The sequence below is a fragment of the Onychostruthus taczanowskii genome, unplaced genomic scaffold (assembly GCF_017590055.1).
Source record: "Onychostruthus taczanowskii isolate IOZ18803 unplaced genomic scaffold, ASM1759005v1 scaffold10, whole genome shotgun sequence".
Classification (NCBI taxonomy): Eukaryota; Metazoa; Chordata; class Aves; order Passeriformes; family Passeridae; genus Onychostruthus; species Onychostruthus taczanowskii.
The window spans coordinates 16,029,916-16,049,421 of NW_024496526.1; the positions used below are offsets into that span (position 1 = coordinate 16,029,916).

General features: G+C 45.6%; 1 protein-coding gene across 7 annotated transcripts in view; it reads left to right on the top strand.

Annotated features, from left to right (window-relative positions):
* The window catches only part of MBD5 (methyl-CpG binding domain protein 5), a 115,568-nt gene that overhangs the window by 86,663 nt on the left and 9,399 nt on the right, over window positions 1-19,506 (top strand). For all 7 annotated transcript variants that reach the window (XM_041403498.1, XM_041403479.1, XM_041403488.1 and 4 more), the window contains 4 exons: window positions 1,970-4,108; window positions 12,403-13,365; window positions 15,011-15,234; window positions 17,578-18,774. In XM_041403498.1, coding sequence (XP_041259432.1) covers window positions 1,970-4,108; window positions 12,403-13,365; window positions 15,011-15,234; window positions 17,578-18,774 — 4,523 coding nt within the window. The remainder of the gene's footprint in view (window positions 1-1,969; window positions 4,109-12,402; window positions 13,366-15,010; window positions 15,235-17,577; window positions 18,775-19,506) is intronic.

A 19,506-nucleotide genomic window follows, 5' to 3' on the forward strand; every position in this document is an offset into this window, starting at 1 on the left:
GTTCTAGACAAAGAAAATACATTAGCTCTCATCTTTTGAAACTGTAGTAATATGTCTGATATTCTGTCACATGGGAAATTAGAGGAGCAGAATAAAGTGATTATGAAGGGATTAGGATATGGCTAAGGACTTGGCTAAATGGGAAATTGTATTGTAAAGGAGAATAGACAGCAAGAGGAGATCTCCACTGTCATTTCTCAAGGATTATTTTTGGCCACCAACCTGGATTAGCATTTTAATTATCCCCATCAATAAAAAAAGTGAGGAAATTTGTTGGTGGCTGAAGTTGACAGGTACTCTCCAAACAAAGGTTATAAAACCAGGGGGGCTCCCTGAGGCCTGGAGTGAAAGCAAAGTTAGCACTGAAACAGCTCCAAACCCAGAAATTCACCCAAAATTGGGGACTTGGTAAGGATCACAAGAATGGTTCTGAAGAGAATTACAAATCCCAGTGGGCAGGACACAGAAAGGAAGGGGCTGAGTTTATATTTCTCCATTCTCTGGGGTTGCAGCTCCTGGGAAAAAGCCTGAGCTCTCTGCACCCCTCACTGCTGTGAGAGCACCTGGCCAACTGCTCTTCCTGAAAAAATACAAGAAAACCAAGAAATAATAAATTTCAGAGAAGTGCCAATGCTAAGAGACCCATGCTGTTCATAGTACTGATGTGCCCCTGCCTTTTCACATTGAAATTTAGGATTTAAATCCTTTCTTGAAAACTTTTTCAGTGTAATTTTGTTTTTAAGTAACAGTGGAATTTCCCAAGTTTCTGTGCATTTCTCTGCTTCATTTTTTCAATGAGTTGTACTTAAATTACATTACTGTTTGTTAAAAATTAACAAAATGAAGGAGGTAATTTATATATTTTTGTGCTCTTACCTTCTCTGTCGGTCAGAATTTTGTGCACAAGCAAAGAAGAAAATTCCCTAATAAATCCCCCTATAAGCAAAGCTTTTGCACATTTATATGTGACCATTTGCTTATTTCCAGTACTCAAGGTGAGGCCTCTCATAATTATTTTATTTTGCAGTTCAGCCTTTAGTTTTATCCCCTAAATGAGACTTTGGTTGTATTTTGGGACGGGGGAAATGTTTGCTTCTCTCATGTTGGAGCAAATTGGAGGATTGTCAGTGCTGTCTGACCAGGCTGAAGGAAAGATGAGTAGAGGAATTTCAAGGCACCTCTAAGTTCATTTGAACACAGAATTTTTAGCTCCCAGTTCCAGTTGAATTTTGCACATCCAGAGGCTGCATGCCAAGCACTGCAAGCTGAATTGCAAATTCCCAGAGCTGCAAAACTGGCAGAAAGTCCCCCAGACTTGGAGCTGCTTGTGCTTCTAGTCTGGAAGTAAAACATTGGGAAAAAATCTCTTTAAATAAAGATAGAAAGTGGTCTTGTGTTTGTTGGAAGGTGTAGCCTCAAAAGTGGGTTTTACAGGGAATTTCTCCGTCACGTGCAAATATCCCCAAGGCTTTTATCCTGAGAACAAACAGAAAGCATTCAGGATGCTTCATCAGGGGCAGCATTTGGGACAGGACCTTTTCTGTGGGAATTGAATCTCAATCCTGGACAGGCTTTGTTCCTCCTGTCCTCAATAGATGGTGCCAGAGGCTCCTTTTCCCTGCCACAGCCATCCCTCTCCTCCTGCCAGAGGGGGGATGCTGGAGATGCAGGAGGCTGGAGGGGGTGCTTGGAAAAGGCAAAAGGCAAGGAACAGGATTTCAAATGGTCCATATTTCTATGGAATAGAAATATGGAATTCCATACCTATGGGATATGGAATTACAGCTGTGTAGCTGGGGACAGGCACCATTCCAGCTCAGTGATTTAGGGTTTATTTCTGAGGAAGCGAAAGTTCAGCCAAAGGCTCCCTGAGCTTTTTGGGAATGTTTTCACCCTCAGCAGCTTTGCCCTGAAACGTGGGACACTGGATTTGCAACCAGTAGTAACTGTTGTTTGTTTCCCATGCCAGGTGCAACGCCAGTAGTTCCCACTCGAGCAGCAACTCCAAGGTCGATGAGGAATAAATCACATGAAGGAATTACAAATTCTGTGATGCCGGAATGTAAGACTCCTTTCAAGTTGATGATGGGGGCATCTAATGCCATGGGTAGGCTTTATGTGCAAGAAATGGCTGGAAGCCAGCAAGCAGAGCTCCATCCTGCCTATCCCAGGCAGAGATTGGGGAGCAATGAACTGGGGCAGAAGTCTCCGTACCGCGGCAGTCACGGGGGGATGCCCAGCCCGGCGTCCTCGGGCTCGCAGATCTACGGGGACGGCTCCATCTCCCCCAGGACTGACCCCCTCGGGAGCCCCGACGTCTTCACGAGGAACAATCCCAGTTTTCATGGAGCGCCCAACTCCAGTCCTGTCCACATGACCAGGACGCCTCTGTCCCCGCCGTCAGTCATGCTCCACGGCTCTCCCATACAGTCATCCTGTGCAATGGCTGGAAGGACTAATATACCTCTTTCCCCCACCCTGACCACCAAGAGCCCGGTCATGAAAAAACCCCTGTGTAACTTTTCGGCTGGTATGGAAATACCACGAGCAATGTTCCACCATAAACCCCCCCAAGGCCCACCCCCGCCTCCTCCACCGCCTTCTTGTGCTCTTCAGAAAAAGCCATTAACATCCGAGAAGGACCCGCTTGGCATACTGGACCCGATTCCCAGCAAACCGGTGAACCAGAACCCCGTGATCATGAACCCCACCACCTTCCACTCGAGTGTCCACTCTCAGGTACCCGTGATGAATGTAAGCATGCCCCCCGCCGTGGTGCCCCTGCCCAGCAACCTGCCCCTGCCCACCGTCAAACCCGCCCACATCAACCATGGCGCTCACGTCCAAAGGGTTCAGCACTCGGCTTCGACGTCGCTGTCCCCGTCGCCGGTGACGTCCCCCGTTCACGTGATGGCGCCCGGCATCGGGAGGATCGAGGCTTCTCCCCAAAGATCGCGTTCTTCTTCCACCTCGTCCGATCACGGAAACTTCCTGCTGCCTCCAGTCGGGCCACAGTCGTCTTGTAGCGGTATCAAAGTCCCTCCCAGGTCCCCGAGGTCAACCATAGGGTCACCGAGGCCATCCATGCCATCCAGCCCTTCCACCAAGCACGATGGACTTAGTCAATACAAGGACATCCCTAACCCATTAATTGCTGGAATGAGTAATGTATTAAATCCTCCCAACAATGCAGTTTTTCCCGCTGCATCGGCTGGAAGCGGTTCCTTGAAGAGTCAGCCTGGTTTGCTGGGAATGCCTTTAAATCAGATCTTGAACCAGCACAACGCTGCCTCTTTTCCAGCAAGCAGTTTACTCTCAGCAGCAGCCAAAGCACAGCTAGCAAATCAAAATAAACTTGCTGGTAACAACAATAACAGCAGTAGCAATTCTGGACCTGTTGCCAGCGGCGGCAGCACCGAAGGACACAGCACTTTAAATCCCATGTTCCCTCCTGCTGCCAACGTGCTCCTCCCCACCACGGAAGGGCAGAGCGGCCGGGCAGCACTGAGAGATAAATTGATGTCTCAGCAAAAGGATCCTCTGAGGAAAAGGAAGCAGCCCACCACCACGGTGCTGAGCTTGCTGAGACAGTCTCAGCTGGACAGCTCTGGGCTTCCCAAAGCTGGGTCGGATTTGATAAGAAAGCCAAGTCAAAGCTCCTTCCCCATCAGCTCCATGTCGCAGCTCCTGCAGTCCATGAGTTGTCAGAGCTCCCACGGGAGCAGCAATAGTTCCTCGGGCTGCGGGAGCTCCAGCAGCGCCCTGCCCTGCGCCGGCGCCCAGCTGCACCTGGCGGAGCCCGCGCTGGGCCCGGCCGGCGTCGTGGCCCCGCTGGCCCCGGGGCTGCCCCTGCGTGGGGAGGGGCTGCCCTGCCCCAACCCCAACCCCGCCTTCGGGCCCGGCGCCGCTGCACCCCCCTCCAACCACCTGGCGGGGCTCCTCAACCAGATGCAGGCCAGCGGGAGCTGCGGGATGCTCCCCCAGGCTGGAATGGCCTTGGGGAACTCCTTACATCCCAACTCAGCTCAGGCCAGGCTCCAGGCACCCTCCACGCCAGGGATCCCCAACAGCATCGGGAGCAGCTGTAATCAGAGCAGTCCTGAAGCAGGTACGTGGTCTCACCAGGGGATTGTCCCAGGTGTCCGTCCTTGGGAATCCATGATGGCTGGTTTTCAATGTTTGTCTGCGTTTGGAAGGACAGGTGTCTGCTAAGGAAGGCAGGAGCCTCCCCTGAAATGCGAAATGTAAACCCCCTCCCTCTGAATTATTACAATTTTTGAGATTAAGGGGGGCCCTCAGGCTATGATATGGGAATAGGAATAACAGTTCTACTCCCCCAGCTCTGACAGACAGGAATAGAATACACACATATCTTACAATCCAGGACATTATTCCCTGTTAAACTTGGGTTTATCCTGGTGAAAAGTGCACCTGGTTCATGCTGAAAGCCACATACTCAAAAATAGAAAGGGAAAAAAAACAAGAGTGGTAAGCTAAAACATATCTCCCTTTTTCTGGACAAAATGATCCTGGCCTGCTTCCTGTGACAGCTCTTGCTTCTGCTGACTTCCACACACTCTCCATGAATAAAATCCATTCACTTCTGGACATTCCCACACCTCTTTTGTCACTTCTCCAAATAAATTGGAGTTTTTTTGCAGCCTGCCCTGCTCCAAGCCCAGAAGGTTGTGGCTCATCTGGCAGTGTATGTCCAGGTGATCCATGAGTTTTTTCCTGCTGGAATTGGAGAGGTGGTGTCAGACATTGGAGCAGATCCTGGGAGCACCAAAATGTACAAAATCACCCTTTTCAGGGCCAGCAGGAGGGAATGCCAAGGCTGTGTTTGCTTTTATTGAGGTAATTTTACTAAGGTGGTAATTAAATGGTTGAATAAACAGTTGGAGGAGTGTAGGGAGAGATTTCCTGGTTTGTTCATCAGGGAAGATTTGGAGAGGAAATGGGTTTGCTGCTATCACCTCTGGGGGGTTTAAAGTAACATACTACTAAAACTTACAGATAGTTATTCTAGCCACTATTATTATTGTATAATTACATATTACATATAATTATATATATTATATATTGATATTATGTAATTATTATTATATAATATTATTCTAGCCCATCACTAAGAACACACATAACTTATTTCAAACAATACTTACATACTTTCTATTAACAATACACAGTACTCCATTATTAAACTTAAAATCTTCTACTGTCTTACTAAACATGTTTTTCTGCAGTCTTATAATCTATATTAACCAACCCTAAAACTATTATTTAATTAACTATTAATGTACTATTGTAACTTTTCTATTTGAAACTTTACAACTACAACTAACTAGAAATTCTTTACTCTTTCTATTTCTAAAACCTACTTCCACAACTTTCTAAAAATCTTTTTACCTTTACTATTTTCCCCCCAAATATCTATGAAAAAGCCTGGAGAATGTTTTGTCCTTTAAGGAGGTTGTGTTATTTTTGTTATTCCCTAAAACTCTGCAGAAACCTTCCCTGAGCCTCTTGCTGAGCCCCCCCAGCAGCACAGGGCTCAGGGGAGAGCTTTAATCCAGAGAGGGGAATTCTGTTGGATTTCCAGGAGAATGGGAATGTTCTTTCCATGAGACTCAGGTGAAATGTTGAGTGGTTTGTGATATAATAATATTTTTTTAAGATAGAAGTGAGTTGCCAGCCTGCATCCAGCTCTGTAACAAAACTGGGAAGAGGAATATTGGGATTTCTGCTCTGTCACTTTTGGGGCTGGAGCTGGTGAAAGCCCCTGTACACTGAATTTCCAAGAGCAGTTCAGCAGGGGAAGATGTCTAAAGGAACCTCTCATGTTCATATTTCAGTTTGTGGCTTGTTTTTTCCCTTTGTTTTGAAGTATTTTAATTGCTAAATCTCTTTTCTGGGTCTGTGCCAGCAATTCAGAGCAGCTCCTCCTCAGAAATAGCTCCTGAGAGAAAAAACCCTGTGAATCCCCACAATTAGCTGCTTATTGCCCAGGCTTTTAATTATATTTTAACCACATGGACCAAGTTCTGGTATTCCAGCTCTTGTTTTCTTCTTCCACAGATAATATCTTTAGTTCCCCGGTAATTTTCAGGGTGTGTGTGGTGGAATTTGTTCTTTTTGTAGGATGGAATTGCATCACTGGGTGATGGATTTGATTGTAGGATTTTATTTATTTACCTTTTTCTTTCTGTTAAAGTGTTGTTCACGGGGTAGAAAATCCATGTTTGAGTGTTGAACATGCAACATCCAAATCCTGCTAAGAAAGCAGCTATAAATATCCATAAATATCCATATCCATAAATAATGGGATGGGTGGAAATGAGTGAAAAGATTTGGGAATAAAAGCTCTGGACTGCTGAGAAGGTAAATTAAGGGAACCTCAGTAACCACAGCAATTCAAGATATCAGTGGTGTCAAATACTAACATTATAATATAGGAGAAGCTCTAGGTCTAGAAGTTAAGAAGTGACAAAAAATTGGAAGATTTGGCAAAAAGAAGGCTGAACTTCCTTCCCTGAAATGGGAAATTTTCCTGGCGAAATGCACAGAATAGAAATAATAAAACATAATTAAACAGGGAGGAGCACAACACCAAAAACTGAGGAGGAGGAGAGGAATTTGTTTTAGTCAAGCCAAGAAAATTGGGAATGGATCATGATGCTGGAAAACAAAACCCCCAAAAGAAGGGGTTGGGGGGCTTTGATTTAATCACCTCAGTGCAAACTGTTGAAAACACAAATCAAACCAAACAAGTCTGGATTTGCTTCCCAAAATCACTTTATATAACCTGGAATTACCAAATCAGAAGAACTTTTGGACTGCAGGGTCAGAAGACTATCTGACAACTTTTTGGGACTTGTGTCTGAGAAACAATTTCTTATTAAACTGGAATCACCCCTAGACTGGATTCTCTTCTAATTATAAACCAAATTTAAGTATCCCATTGATTTGGAGTTCACAGAAACAGCCAGAGGGACTTTTCCCTGCTTGGGAGAGATTGTAAGGAATTACTTACTTAAATTTATTAAATTTAAAAATTAACTTAAATTTAAATTAAACTTAAAGTTACTTCAATTTCCAACTTATTTTTTGCACTTTTATTTCTGAATAATAACTTATTTTCCCTTATTATTGTTTTGGGTAGAGGAAAGGGATTTTTTTTCTCTTCAGGTAAGAACTGTGAAGAATAAGGAAAATGTTCAGTGACTGCTTGGACACAGCTTGGGGTTTTCTGGTGTTTTTTTTGCTCTTAAAATTTGAATTTGCCAACAGCTATTAGTTGTCAGTCTTTCTACCTGGTTGGTGTTTTAACTGCCATGCAGCTTTCTAGGATTTTATATTGATAAAAGTCAGGGAGTTTGTAAAAAATAATGACAAATTAATGTAGAAAGATGAGTCTTATTAAAGATATTATTACAGAGAAAACCTGAATTAATTCTGTGGGATTTCCCAAACATATTTAGCTGCAGATGGAACCAGTGGGCAGCTCCAGCTTTTGGTGGGGGGAGGAGTGGGGATTATTGGAGGAAATAATGCTTTTTATTGAATTTTTAACTTCCCAAATTCACAGTGGAGTGTTTTCCTTCATTTGCAATGCATCTCTCACAGCTGTGAGTGGGAAAATCCTGAATTCCTGCTCCTGCACTCATGTGCTGTTGTCTTGACTCTTTTCTACTCTGCTGACAGCAGAACAAGTTTCCTCCAAGCCATTTCCACCCAGCAGTGCTGGGGAAATGCAGAAATCACAGGAGATGGGCAGGGAGAAGAGCCAAGACTGAAATTGGGACAGGTATTAAATTCTAAAAATTAAATTTAAAAAAACACAAATTTTATTAAATTTTTAAACCCTAATTTTATTAAATTTTTAAAAACCATAATTGCATTAAATTTTTGAAAAGCCTAATTTTATGGACTTCCATTGTCCTATAAATAGTTCTGGCCTTTTTGCCCTTGCCCCAGAATTTTAGGGGCCAAGATTTCAGCTTTGTTGTACATAGAAAACCCCATCCCTTGGAGCATGGTGCACAGGAATTGTGGGCAGGCAGGTGAATATTTCCCAGCAGAGCACATTCCATGGCCATGGAATGCTGCATAGGAGGGCAGTTGAGGATTTGAACGGGTTCTGATGGGGATATTTCATTTTTTGGGCCATTTTTGGGCTGTCTCAGGGCACTGCAGGATCTTTAGAAGAATGAGTGCCAGCAGTTTGTTCTTAATTGCTGAATTATGGTTTCTTTGGAACTGGAGGCAGTGTCATAAAGGAGGTATCAGATAAGGATCTTCAATGTTTTCCATTCCAGAAGGAAAAGGGGAAATGGAATTGTCAAAATGTGTAACTGCTGGTTCCAGGTGTGCAGGTGGGGAGTTAGAGCAGGAACTCCTGCTCTGGGATCTTGCAGGACTCTGAGGCTGTTTTCCAGCAGCACTTTCACTGGGAAGGGAAGGCTCTGGAAATCCCTAATTGAGCAATGTCCCCACTAATGCAGACTCTGAGGTTTTATCTGTAATTTGTGATTAATGCCAGTCTCACCCCAGGAGACCTCAGGCGTGGCTGGGTGACCCCATGAGGTGTCACAAGCCCTTTGAGGTGGTGGCAATTAAAATGTCTGAGTGATCTTCTGTGCTCTCACACCCTCCTGCTCTCAGGTCAGCTCTCTGCACTCCCACTGGGGTTTCTGAGAGGATCCTGCAGATTTCTGCTGCCTGGGCTGGGGAGGTGCACCAGGAGGGGATGGAGATGCTGGGAGAGGAGTGAGGAGTTCCTGAATGACCAAGGGGAGGAAAGGGACATTCCAACAAGGGTTTCCAGAACTTGAAAGGTTCAAAATTAGAAAAGCAGCCAAGAAAATATCCAATCTAAGCAAAGCTGGCTGTGCTTTTAATGGATGTGCAGAGAGAGATTATTTACAAGGGCCTGGAACGACTGGACACGGGGAGTGGATTCCCATGGGATGGGAATTTTGGGAAGGAGTTCCTGCCTGGGAGGGTGGGGAGGAGCTGGGATGGAATTCCCAGAGCAGCTGTGGCTGCCCCTGGATCCCTGGAAGTGTCCAAGGCCAGGCTGGATGGGCTTGGAGCAGCCTGGGACAGCGGGAGGTGTCCCTGCCCATGGCAGGGGTGACACTGGATGGGTTTAAGGTCCTTCCCAACCCAAACCTGTCATGGATTCTCTAAAAAGCAAGAAAGTGGAATTTAGATAAAAAAGATATTATTTATTTGTGCTCAGTTCTAAAAATGTTTCAGGTGGTAATGGCTGATGAGTAAGTTCTGCACTTCCACTTCTCTCAGTGTTTCACACACCTGTTTTAATGAGTATTTTTTCTCCACAAATTCCAGCACTGTGTTTTTGAGATTATTTAAATACTGGGATGTTTAATGGAGAGTTTCTCACAGGGAAAAGCATTGTAAAATAGCACTTGAAATATTCTTCTCTAATTAACACACTCTAAGTGCAATCCTTTTTGGAAAATACATCTATGGGAAGAACAATTCTGAGATATTAATGATGACTACCTTCCACTCTGATTTCTTTATTTTAAGTGAATCTTCTCAAACACAAATTGATCCCATAATACCATTTATTTTATTGTCCTTGCTTAAGAACACCTGTCAAGAAGTGCTTTAAGAAAAGGAACACAGCTAAAATCCACACAGGAAAATGAACCTGCTCTGAAAAGAAAGTAAACTTTAAAATACTCATAACTAAAATCAGGAATAATTTTTAAAATTTATATGCTGTTTATGTGCTCCCAAAACATTTCCCTGATTGTAAGAAAACAGCAGCTCTGCTTTTTCTGCATTCTGGATATTTCTTCTTTCCACTGCGTTGCAAAGTTCATTTTTCCCAACAAGTGGCAGAAGAACCTTTGGCAGAGTCTGTGGCTGCAGGATTGGTTTTGCCCTGGGCTTTTCTGGCTTTTCCTCTGGCTCCTTCATCTTTTTCACTCTGATTCTTAAGGACTGTTCTTTGCTGAGCTCACACATGCTTGGGTTCCCTGCATCCCAAATACCACATTTTTGTGGAACTGGGAATTCCAGTTGGGATATCCTTTTGGTGTTCAACTCCTGTTTGTATTTCTCATCCAAAACCTCCCAAGCATCATCGTAGAGCCTGGGGGTGGCACAGAAAACCCTGGGGTGGTGGAGGTTTGGGGGTTTTAGGGATTTTGGAGTTTTAGGGGTTTTGGGATTTTGGAGTTTTAGGGGTTTTAGGGTTTTGGAGCTTTGGGGGTTGGGTGTTTTGGAGTTTTAGGAGTTTTGGGATTTTGGATTTTTGGAGTTTTAGGGGTTTTGGATTTTGGGGTTTTTGGAGTTTTAGGGGTTTTGGAGTTTTGGGAGTTAGGAGCTTTGGGGGTTTTGGGGGTATTGTCATCATTCTGTCCTTTGGTCTGGGACCAGCCAGCTCTCACAGCTCCATATTCCAGTGAAAATGACTGCATGGATGTCCTCATAATTGGATATTGACTTGTTGGGATGGTTTTTTGATCTCTGGTGCCACATTTGTCCCCAGCTGCAGCTGTAAATCCTGTAAATACACCCAGTCCAGGACTTCTCCAGCCCAATTCCTGCTCTGCCAGGCTGGGCAGAAGCTGGGGGAGAATATTTATTGGTGTTTTATTTTCTGGCTGCTCAGCCCCTCTCTGACTCCCAACTTCTCCAGTCTGGATTGAAATAAGGACACATTTTCTGCCTCCTACTCAATATCCATCAAGACTTTTTTTTTTTTTTTTTTTTGCATTAACTAAACTGACTGTATCCATCAAGACTTTTTTTTTTTTCCTCAGGAGCAATTAATTAATTACTTAATTACTGTGGAGAAAGGTGTTGGATGCACTTTGGACCTCTCAGAAGATGGGGGTGAGGAAACAGAGCCATTTCTCCCCAAAACCTGGCAGCAGTTTTCCAGCTTTGAGATTTGCTGCACAGCAGATCCTCTTGCATGGGGTCATTTACCTGAGCAGAATGGGAAACAAAATTTAAATTACAAACAGAGATAAGGAAAATACACAAACTAGATTTGATATTCAGGAGAGCTCTCTCGAATCATTTCCTCATGCCCGAATTAAAAATCTCTCCGTGTGCTCCTTATCACATCCAAGGGAGAGTGGTGCAGATGATTCTTCCATTGGGAATTTCTTAAATCTGCAGGTTGGTCTTTGGGACTTCTCAGGATTTTTAAATCCTTTGGGCATTAGTTCAAAATACTGATTTTATTTCTAAAAATAAATGAATAAAATTTGCTTCTTGTGAAGATGAAGGTTTTTTGACCCACTCACCCAGAGTGGATTTGCTCTGCTCTGCAATTGCACTTTGCTCTCACCTCACCTCACCTTTTGTTACTTTATTATTTAATTTCTGCTCTGAAACGTGATAATGGCACTGGGAGAGAGGGGTGAGATTTGTTCTCTTGGGTTCAGGGCAGTGCAAAGTGTTCTGTGTTCATTCTGTACCTTTTGGAGTTGTCACAACATTACAGCACTTCAAAAATGGTAATTTTAGTTTTTAAAATGATGTGAAGGTTTGGCTCAGTTCTTATCAGTTGAGTGTGCTGGCAAATCCCTTTTTAAAGAGTATTTGTTCAGGAAAATGGGAATTGATATTTTGTGATAATTGATGCCTTTCAGTCTCTCATCCTAAGAGCCATATGAGTGACCACTGTCAATTCAAAACTGCCTTAAGTAAAAAAATAATAATAATTTATATTTCAGCTTTGCTAAAGGGGTATAAAGATACCCAAATAAACATTTTTACTCTTTCTTTGTAGCTTTCTCGTGGTAAATTTTGCCCTTTGTTTTTATCCCAAGTGATGGATTTTACACCACTGCAATTTACATTTTTCCTTTACAAATTTTGAATTCCCACTGACCTGGAACAGTCTCATCATACCATGTTTTTGTTTTTTTTTTAATTCAGGACTCCAAAACAATGCCTTAAATAATAATCTAAAATCCAAAACCCATTTAATCCAAATGAATTAAATCTGGAAGTGGACCATGGATTCAGAGTTTCACCCAACATCATTCCAGTGATCCTTCTTCCTGGTGGTTAATTCCAGCCTGGTCCATGACTAACTCCATTAAGTCATGGTTGGTTTGGGGTTTATGTGTTGAAAATCTGTGATTATATGTGAATTAATGGTGTTAAAACCCCTCTCCAAGAACTTTGAGGGAAGTACAAGTGCACAATGGCATAATCTCCAATGGGGCGTGGCTCAGAGTGGCTGGAGCATCTCATGGCAGATCCATTCCTATTTTTCAAGCACTCCAGTTTGGATTCCCCAGCCCCTTTTCCCGTGGCTGGTTGGGCTGAGCTTGCTGCTGTGTGCCCTGGAGGTGTCTCCCAGCAGGCAGCCCCCCGTTAACATTCCTGCTTTTCCCATTCCAGGGGCTTTGGGCCCGTCGTCATCGATAGCCATCGCTGGCACCAGCCAAGCTGCCATCACCAAGACCACGTCTGTGCTCCAGGATGGTGTCATTGTCACCACTGCAGCTGGGACCCCTCTGCAGCAGGGCCAGCTGCCCATGGGGGGCGAGTTCCCCTTCGCTGGCCACGAACACTCGCTCCACTTCCCGCAGAACAGCGCTTCAAACAACAATCTGCCACATCCTCTGAATCAAAACCTCCTCAATTCCCTGCCTCTCTCTCTGCCGGTGAATCAGCAACATCTCCTAAACCAGAACCTCTTAAACATCCTCCAGCCTTCAGCAGGAGAAGGCAAGTCTGAGGTCAACCTCAACCCTTTGGGTTTCCTGAACCCGAATGTCAATGCTGCTTTAGCGTTCCTCTCCGGCGACGTGGACGGGCAGGTTCTGCAGCCCGTGCACTTCCAGCTGCTGGCAGCCCTGCTCCAGAACCAGGCCCAGGCGGCTGCCATGCTCCCCGTGCCATCCTTCAACGTGACCATCTCCGACCTGCTGCAGCAGCAGAACGCCCCCGCGCCCCCCGAGCCCCTGCCCGAGGGCAGCAGGGTGGAGAACCTGCTGCCAGCCCCCATCCCCGGCTTCCCGGGCGCCGACCCCGCTCCCAACCCCCTGCTCCTGCCCGCCGCCTCCGGGGCCTCGGCGCTCATGGCCCTGAACCCGCAGCTGGTGGGGGGTGTCCTGAGCTCGGGCAGCCACCCCGAGGTGGCCATAGCCACGTCCTCGCAGGCCACCACCACCACCACCACCACCACGTCGTCGGCCGTGGCCGCGCTGTCGGTGTCGGCGCTGGGCGGGGGCACGGCCGTGGTGTCCATGGCAGAAACGCTCCTGAACATCTCCAGCGGCACGCCGGGGCCCGCCAAGATCAACAACAGCTCCGTGGTGCCGCAGCTCCTAAACCCTCTCCTGGGCACGGGCCTGCTGGGTGAGTGCAGCTTGGTGGGGAAAGTGAAACCTGAGCGGGTTTGGGGAGGGAGGGTTCACAGGATTCACAGAATGAGCAGCTTGGAAGAGACCTTCAGGATCATGGAGTCCAACCCAGCACCTCAAATGAACCCTGGCACTGAGTGCCACATCCAGGCTTTGTTAAACCCACCAGGGATGGGGACTGCACCACCTCCCCGGGCAGCCATTCCAGAACTTTATCACCATTTCCATGAAAACTTTTTCCTGATATCCAGCCTGTATTTCCCTTGGCACAGCTCGAGGCTGTGTCCTAGGGGTCTGTCAGTTCCTGGAGACAGAGCCCAGCCCCAGCTGAGCACAGGCACCTTTCAGAGCTGTGCAGAGTGAGGAGGGCACCCCTGAGCCTCCTTTTCTCCAGGGGAGCACCCCCAGCTCCCTCAGGGTTTCCTCTCAGGGTTGGTGTTCCCAGCCCCTCTCCAGCCTCACTGTCCCCTGTGGATGCACTCAAGCATGCCAAGGTCTTTCCCAAACCAAGGGGCCAGAAGTGGACACAGTATTTTCAGATTCAGTTTCAGATTCTGGTTTTATCTTCCTTTCTTTTCTTGGTGGTGTTGGAAGTTGTTCATTGAGAAAGCATAATCATTCTTGTAAGAAATTTAAATCACGTTCCACTTTCAGTCCTTAATGCTTAACACTTATCTTGGAAATTATTAATTCTGCCACCTAAACCTACTAAATGCACCTGAAAATTGTGTTAGCAACTGGATTTATTTTATTGTTCAAGGAGTGGCAGCTCAGGAGCATCCCTGGGTGAGCTGGGAGTGCCTGTGGCACTGCGGGGTTAGCAGGAGTAGCCTTGCTGGAGATGGCAAGGCTTAAATACCAAGTTTTTCCCTCCTGGGTTATGATTTTTCAGTTATTTTTACCAAAAACATATAACAGAGTAAGTACTCCTCTGTTTGTAATCTACTCCTGGTAGGAATTAAATAATAATTAAATAATGCCTCACCCCGACCTAAATGGATACAATGAACTCAACCTACTTGGCATTTTCCATACCAAATACATCTAACAGTGACTTCTAAAGTGGAAGTGTTAAGGAAAACACAAGATATTAATTTTAGAAAAGAAAGAAACTAGAAAATTTATGTATTTTAAGCTTTATTATTTCATAAATTTAGGTTCGACATTGCATTTGATTTTTTTAGAGCTAAAATGTTCAAGTAAAGTGAAAATTATTGTGTCATAAAAAATGTTAATTCAACTTTTATTCTAGAATGTGAAAAAATAGTTGTTTAGAGTGTTGTGTGACATGGCTGAGCCAAACAGCCTTTTCTCCTTTACAGCTGGTGAAACACTCATTTTCTTTGGGGTTTAAATGTTTGTCTCTTTCTCTCCCTCTCCCCTCCTCATCCCCCTCACCACCCCAGCACTGTTTCAGTGAGATTCCAAAGCCTGGAATTCCACAGAAGCTCCTGCCATCCCTGCTGTCCCAGGAGTCAGGAGAGGTGACACAAAAGACCCAACACTGGGCACTTTCAGAGCAGGAGAGCCCCATTCCAGAGGATGGGGGAGCAGGGTTGTTTTCCAGAGGTTTTTTGGCACTCAGGGGGATTGGAGTGCAGGGAATTGCTGAGTGGTGTTTGCCTGTGCTTGCCTTGCAGGGGAAATGTCATCTCTGAACACTACTCTGAACAACCATCAGCTCAGCCATCTCCAGTCACTCCTCAACAACAATCAGATGTTTCCTCCAAATCAGCAGCAGCAGCAGCAGCAGCAGCACCTTCTCCAGGGCTACCAGAACGTGCAGGGCTTTCAAGGCCAGCCCCAAATTCCTGGCCCAGCCAACAACCCAAACCCCATGGCGTGTCTGTTCCAGAATTTCCAGGTAGAAAACAAAATTAAATCAATATTCAAGCAAGTGTGCAGCTCTCAGGAGGTAAAATTCCTTCCTCCAGAGTTGGGGGTTTCTTTGGTGATTAAGACAATATCATTTATATAATGACATGAACAGAAATGCATTTATTACATACAATATATTCTTTCAGTAGCTGGTGGATTTTGCAAATCAGGAGCATTCTTATTGAAATTTTATCCCTTTCTCCTTAGGAATTGGGTTTAGTTGCTCTGGAAAGACTTATGCTGCATGTATTGAAAAAAGTTCCTCTATATGCTGACAATCACTGTAGAATTTTAACAGGTCTCTTTTCCATCCTATAAAAATGATCCTAAATTCCTGTTTAACCCATTCTGATAATTCAGCTGAGAGAAATAAATACTGATAGCACTTTGCAGTAATTAGATTAGTAATTAATAAGTTGTTCTAAGCGGCTGTGTGCACCAGTTCTCTCGTGTTCCCACTGAAATGGGATGGAAGAGCTGTGATGGGGATTGTGCAGCCTGGAAAAACAGGGATGGGGGTGAATAAACAATGACAAACTGGGCAAAAATGACACTTGCCTGCTCTCCACATAACACAATTATTCCTAATTCAGGAATAATTATCAATAGATCAAAAACAGAGCAAAAACAGGTGACAGACCCAGGGTGCAGGTAGGGATTTGTTGTTCCCCAGTGCTTTCACCCTTCCAGGAAGAAAAAGGAGCTGGGGAGAAGTTTGCCTGGAAAAATCTCAGTTCTCTGCTTGTTCCCTCTCTTGTAGGAATTCTGGTCACTTTAGCCCAGCAATTTTTTGTGTCACATTTGCAGTTTATATAAATAGTCACAGTAAGTAGTTAAAGGGCTTTTGGAATATTTTCCCTGTAGTTTTTACAGTTTTTGTTGGAGTGCTCTTGTTGGCATCGTGTTCCCTGCCTGTGGATGTGACAAGGAGTAGGAAAAGCTCAGGTGGTTGAATCTGCAGGTGCCAGTTTGCTGTGGCTTAGTCTTGGTTTTTTTAGTTTCATCTTTTAAAATCTTTTAGAAGATTTTATTATATTATTACTCTCAATAAATAATAAAACACAAAAAATATGAAACTCAGCACTATTCTATTAAAACCCAATATTTCTTAGTTATAATACTTTATAAATATTTTTTAACTTACTATGTTTTACTACACAATATTACTATTACTTCTAACACTAATCATGTTTTTTTCCCATCAAATCTTACTACATCTTTCACAATTCTGATTCTCTAGAATATAGAATCTTTTTACAAAACCATATTTTAAAACCTATTGAAACTTATTTCTAATTCAGTCTTTCTCCCAACAATAGCATCTCTATTCCATGGATAATTATCTTCTTAAATCAAAACACCTTATCTCAGTGTTTGCATACAAATATACAAAACTATATAAACTTTCTATCAAATTTTAAAAATTCTTTATAAATCCATTTCTCACAGCTTAGAGCACGGGCATGTGGGATATTGGGGACTGGGGATCCCATGGGAGAGGGACACAGCAAAGGGGAAAATAGGACTGTGGACCAATTCCAAAAGCACAGTGGTGGCATTCAGGAATTCCTTGAGGAGCACACAAGGACAGAAGCAATGCTGGGGTCTGGGAAGGGAAGAAAAGGAATTGAGAGCAGAGCTCAGAGGTTGTGGAGGTGAGGTCTCTCCTCCTCTGGAGATGCACAGACCTCACCTGGCTGGGATCCTGTGCTCCAGCTGGATTCGATCAGCTCAGCTGGAGAAGAGGAGGCTCCCAGGAGGCCTCAGAGCATCCTCCAATGGCTGTGGGGAGGCTGGAGAGGGACTGGAGGAACAGGACAAGGAGGGATGGGTTCAGACTGCCAGAGGAGAGATTTAGGTGGAATATTGGGAAGGAATTCCTGGCTGGTGATGGGAGGAGACCCTGGCACAGGGTGCCCAGAGAAGCTGGAGCTGCCCCCAGATACCTGGAAGTGCCCAAGGCCAGGTTGGACAGGACTTGGAGCACCTTGGACAGTGGAAGGTGTCCCTGGGCATGGAAGGGGGTGGGACTGGATGGGCTTTGAGGTCCCCTCCCATCCCAAACCATTTTGTGTCTCTGTGTCAGAAATACTGACCTTGGTGAAGTTGTTTAGGACTTGAGAGAAAACAGGAGCCTGCTGACACAAAGCTTGAGACAGTGGCTTTGTTTTCCTCTAAATCGGGCTTTCAGTTGTCTCTCTACCTTGTTCAATTTGTACCTGGTGTATAACAAAAAGAAATGTGCTCTAGTGAATAACCACAGAGTTTGTCTGCTGAGATCCAGCTGGAGCTCAAGCAGCAATTCCCATCTTGTCTCTCCTCTCCCCAGGTGAGGATGCAGGAAGACGCCGCCGTCCTCAACAAAAGAATGATCACCCAGATGGGAATGGCGCCGGTTCCCGAGAGCTCCAACACTCTCCTTCCTCCCTTCCAGGAGCCCCCCTGCGACCTGCAGCAGAGACCTGACCCATCCCTGGGCCAGCAGGCCAAGGACAACCCCAACGCCGCCGCGGCCGCGGGCGACGCCTCGGTGGACGCCATCTACAAGGCGGTGGTGGACGCGGCCAGCAAGGGTGTGCCGGTGGTGATCACCACGGCCGGCTCCAGCTCCACGCAGCCGAGCCCCATCCCCGCCCTGAGTGCCATGAGTGCCTTCACAGCCTCCATCGGGGACCCCCTGAACCTGTCCGGCGCCGTCGGCGCCGTCGTCCACGGCCGCGGCGCCGAGCACGAGGGGCGCGGCCGCGGCGGCCGCGGCGCGCGGGGCCCGAAGAACTCGGAGCACGGCAAGAATTCCAGCGAGGGGGACGGCTACGAGTACTACAAACCTGCCACTTGTAACACGCCCAAAAAGCAGTGGGAAGGGGAGCAGAGCCCCGTGGGGGAGATCAACAGGTGGAAGTGTGAGGAGTTCCTGGAGCACTCTGCCCACGTCCACGGCAGCCCGTGCCACGAGAGGCCCAACAACGTCTCGGCGCTGCTGCAGGGGGAGCAGCACCAGGCCCTGCTGGCACAGCGGAACTGTCAGAGCGAGAAAATGCTGGAGGAGAATTTCAGGTATAACAATTACAAAAGAACTATGATGAGTTTCAAGGAAAGACTGGAGAACACTGTGGAACGATGTGCACACATCAACGGGAACCGCCCGCAGCCCAACAGGGCCTTCGGGGAGTTGCTCAACGCTTCCAAACAAGACCTGATCCTGGAAGAGCAATCTCCCAGTTCCTCCAATAGCTTGGAGAGTTCCTTAGTGAAAGACTACATCCATTACAATGGAGATTTTAATGCCAAAAGCATTAACGGGTGCGTGCCCAGCCCCTCGGATGCTAAGAGCATCAGCAGCGAGGAGGAGCTGCGGAACCCCGAGTCGCCCTCGTCCCACGAGCTCATCCACTACAGGCCGAGGACGTTTAACGTGGGCGACTTGGTCTGGGGCCAGATCAAAGGACTGACTTCCTGGCCTGGCAAACTTGGCAGAGAAGAAGAGGTTCACAATTCATGCCAACAGAACGCTGAGGAGGGGAAGGTATATTTATGTCATCTCTCTATCCACCCCCACCGGCACACAAATGAAAATCTTGTGTTCTTTATTTTGTCTCTTCCTTTAGCAGCACAAATGGCTTTTTTTCCTAGCTGTAGCTCGTAGAGCTGAATTTCCCCTTCATTTCCTGCCAGGGCCACGAGACAGGTTAGGTTTGGGCTTTGCTAAATGAGTCTTTGGTGTTAACAAAAAATGGTTCTCGCTTACGTGGTGTGTTCAAATTCCTGGCTGTGTCCAAAGCATCTGATACGGAAGTACCTGAAAGTGCTGAAACTGCAAAAAGGAGAAGTGGCCTCATCAGATTGAGGAATCTTTAATGAGTGAAATCTTGCTGATTGACACACACTTCTCACAGGAAATGCACACACATTTCCAACTCTAAAGGAGGTTTTGATCATCATTTAGTAATAAGGAAAGTGTTCCAATTTGCTCTTTCATACTAAAATTCTTCTTTTGTGTCAACAAATCATGTGCTTGTTGGGGAATATACAGGAAATGCAGTTATCAAGGAGTTATTGGTAATTTTGTTATGAAAAATATTCCCAAAAATATTCCTGGTCTCCACTGCTTGTGGAACATTTTGTCTTTGTAGTTCTTACAAAATGCTGCACATCTTCCACCTATAAATATTAAAAAAATTTACAATGCATAAGCAGAAGGTGGAGATTTAAGGAAATAGGGGTTTGTCAGTGACACAAAGAAATCAAATCACTTAAA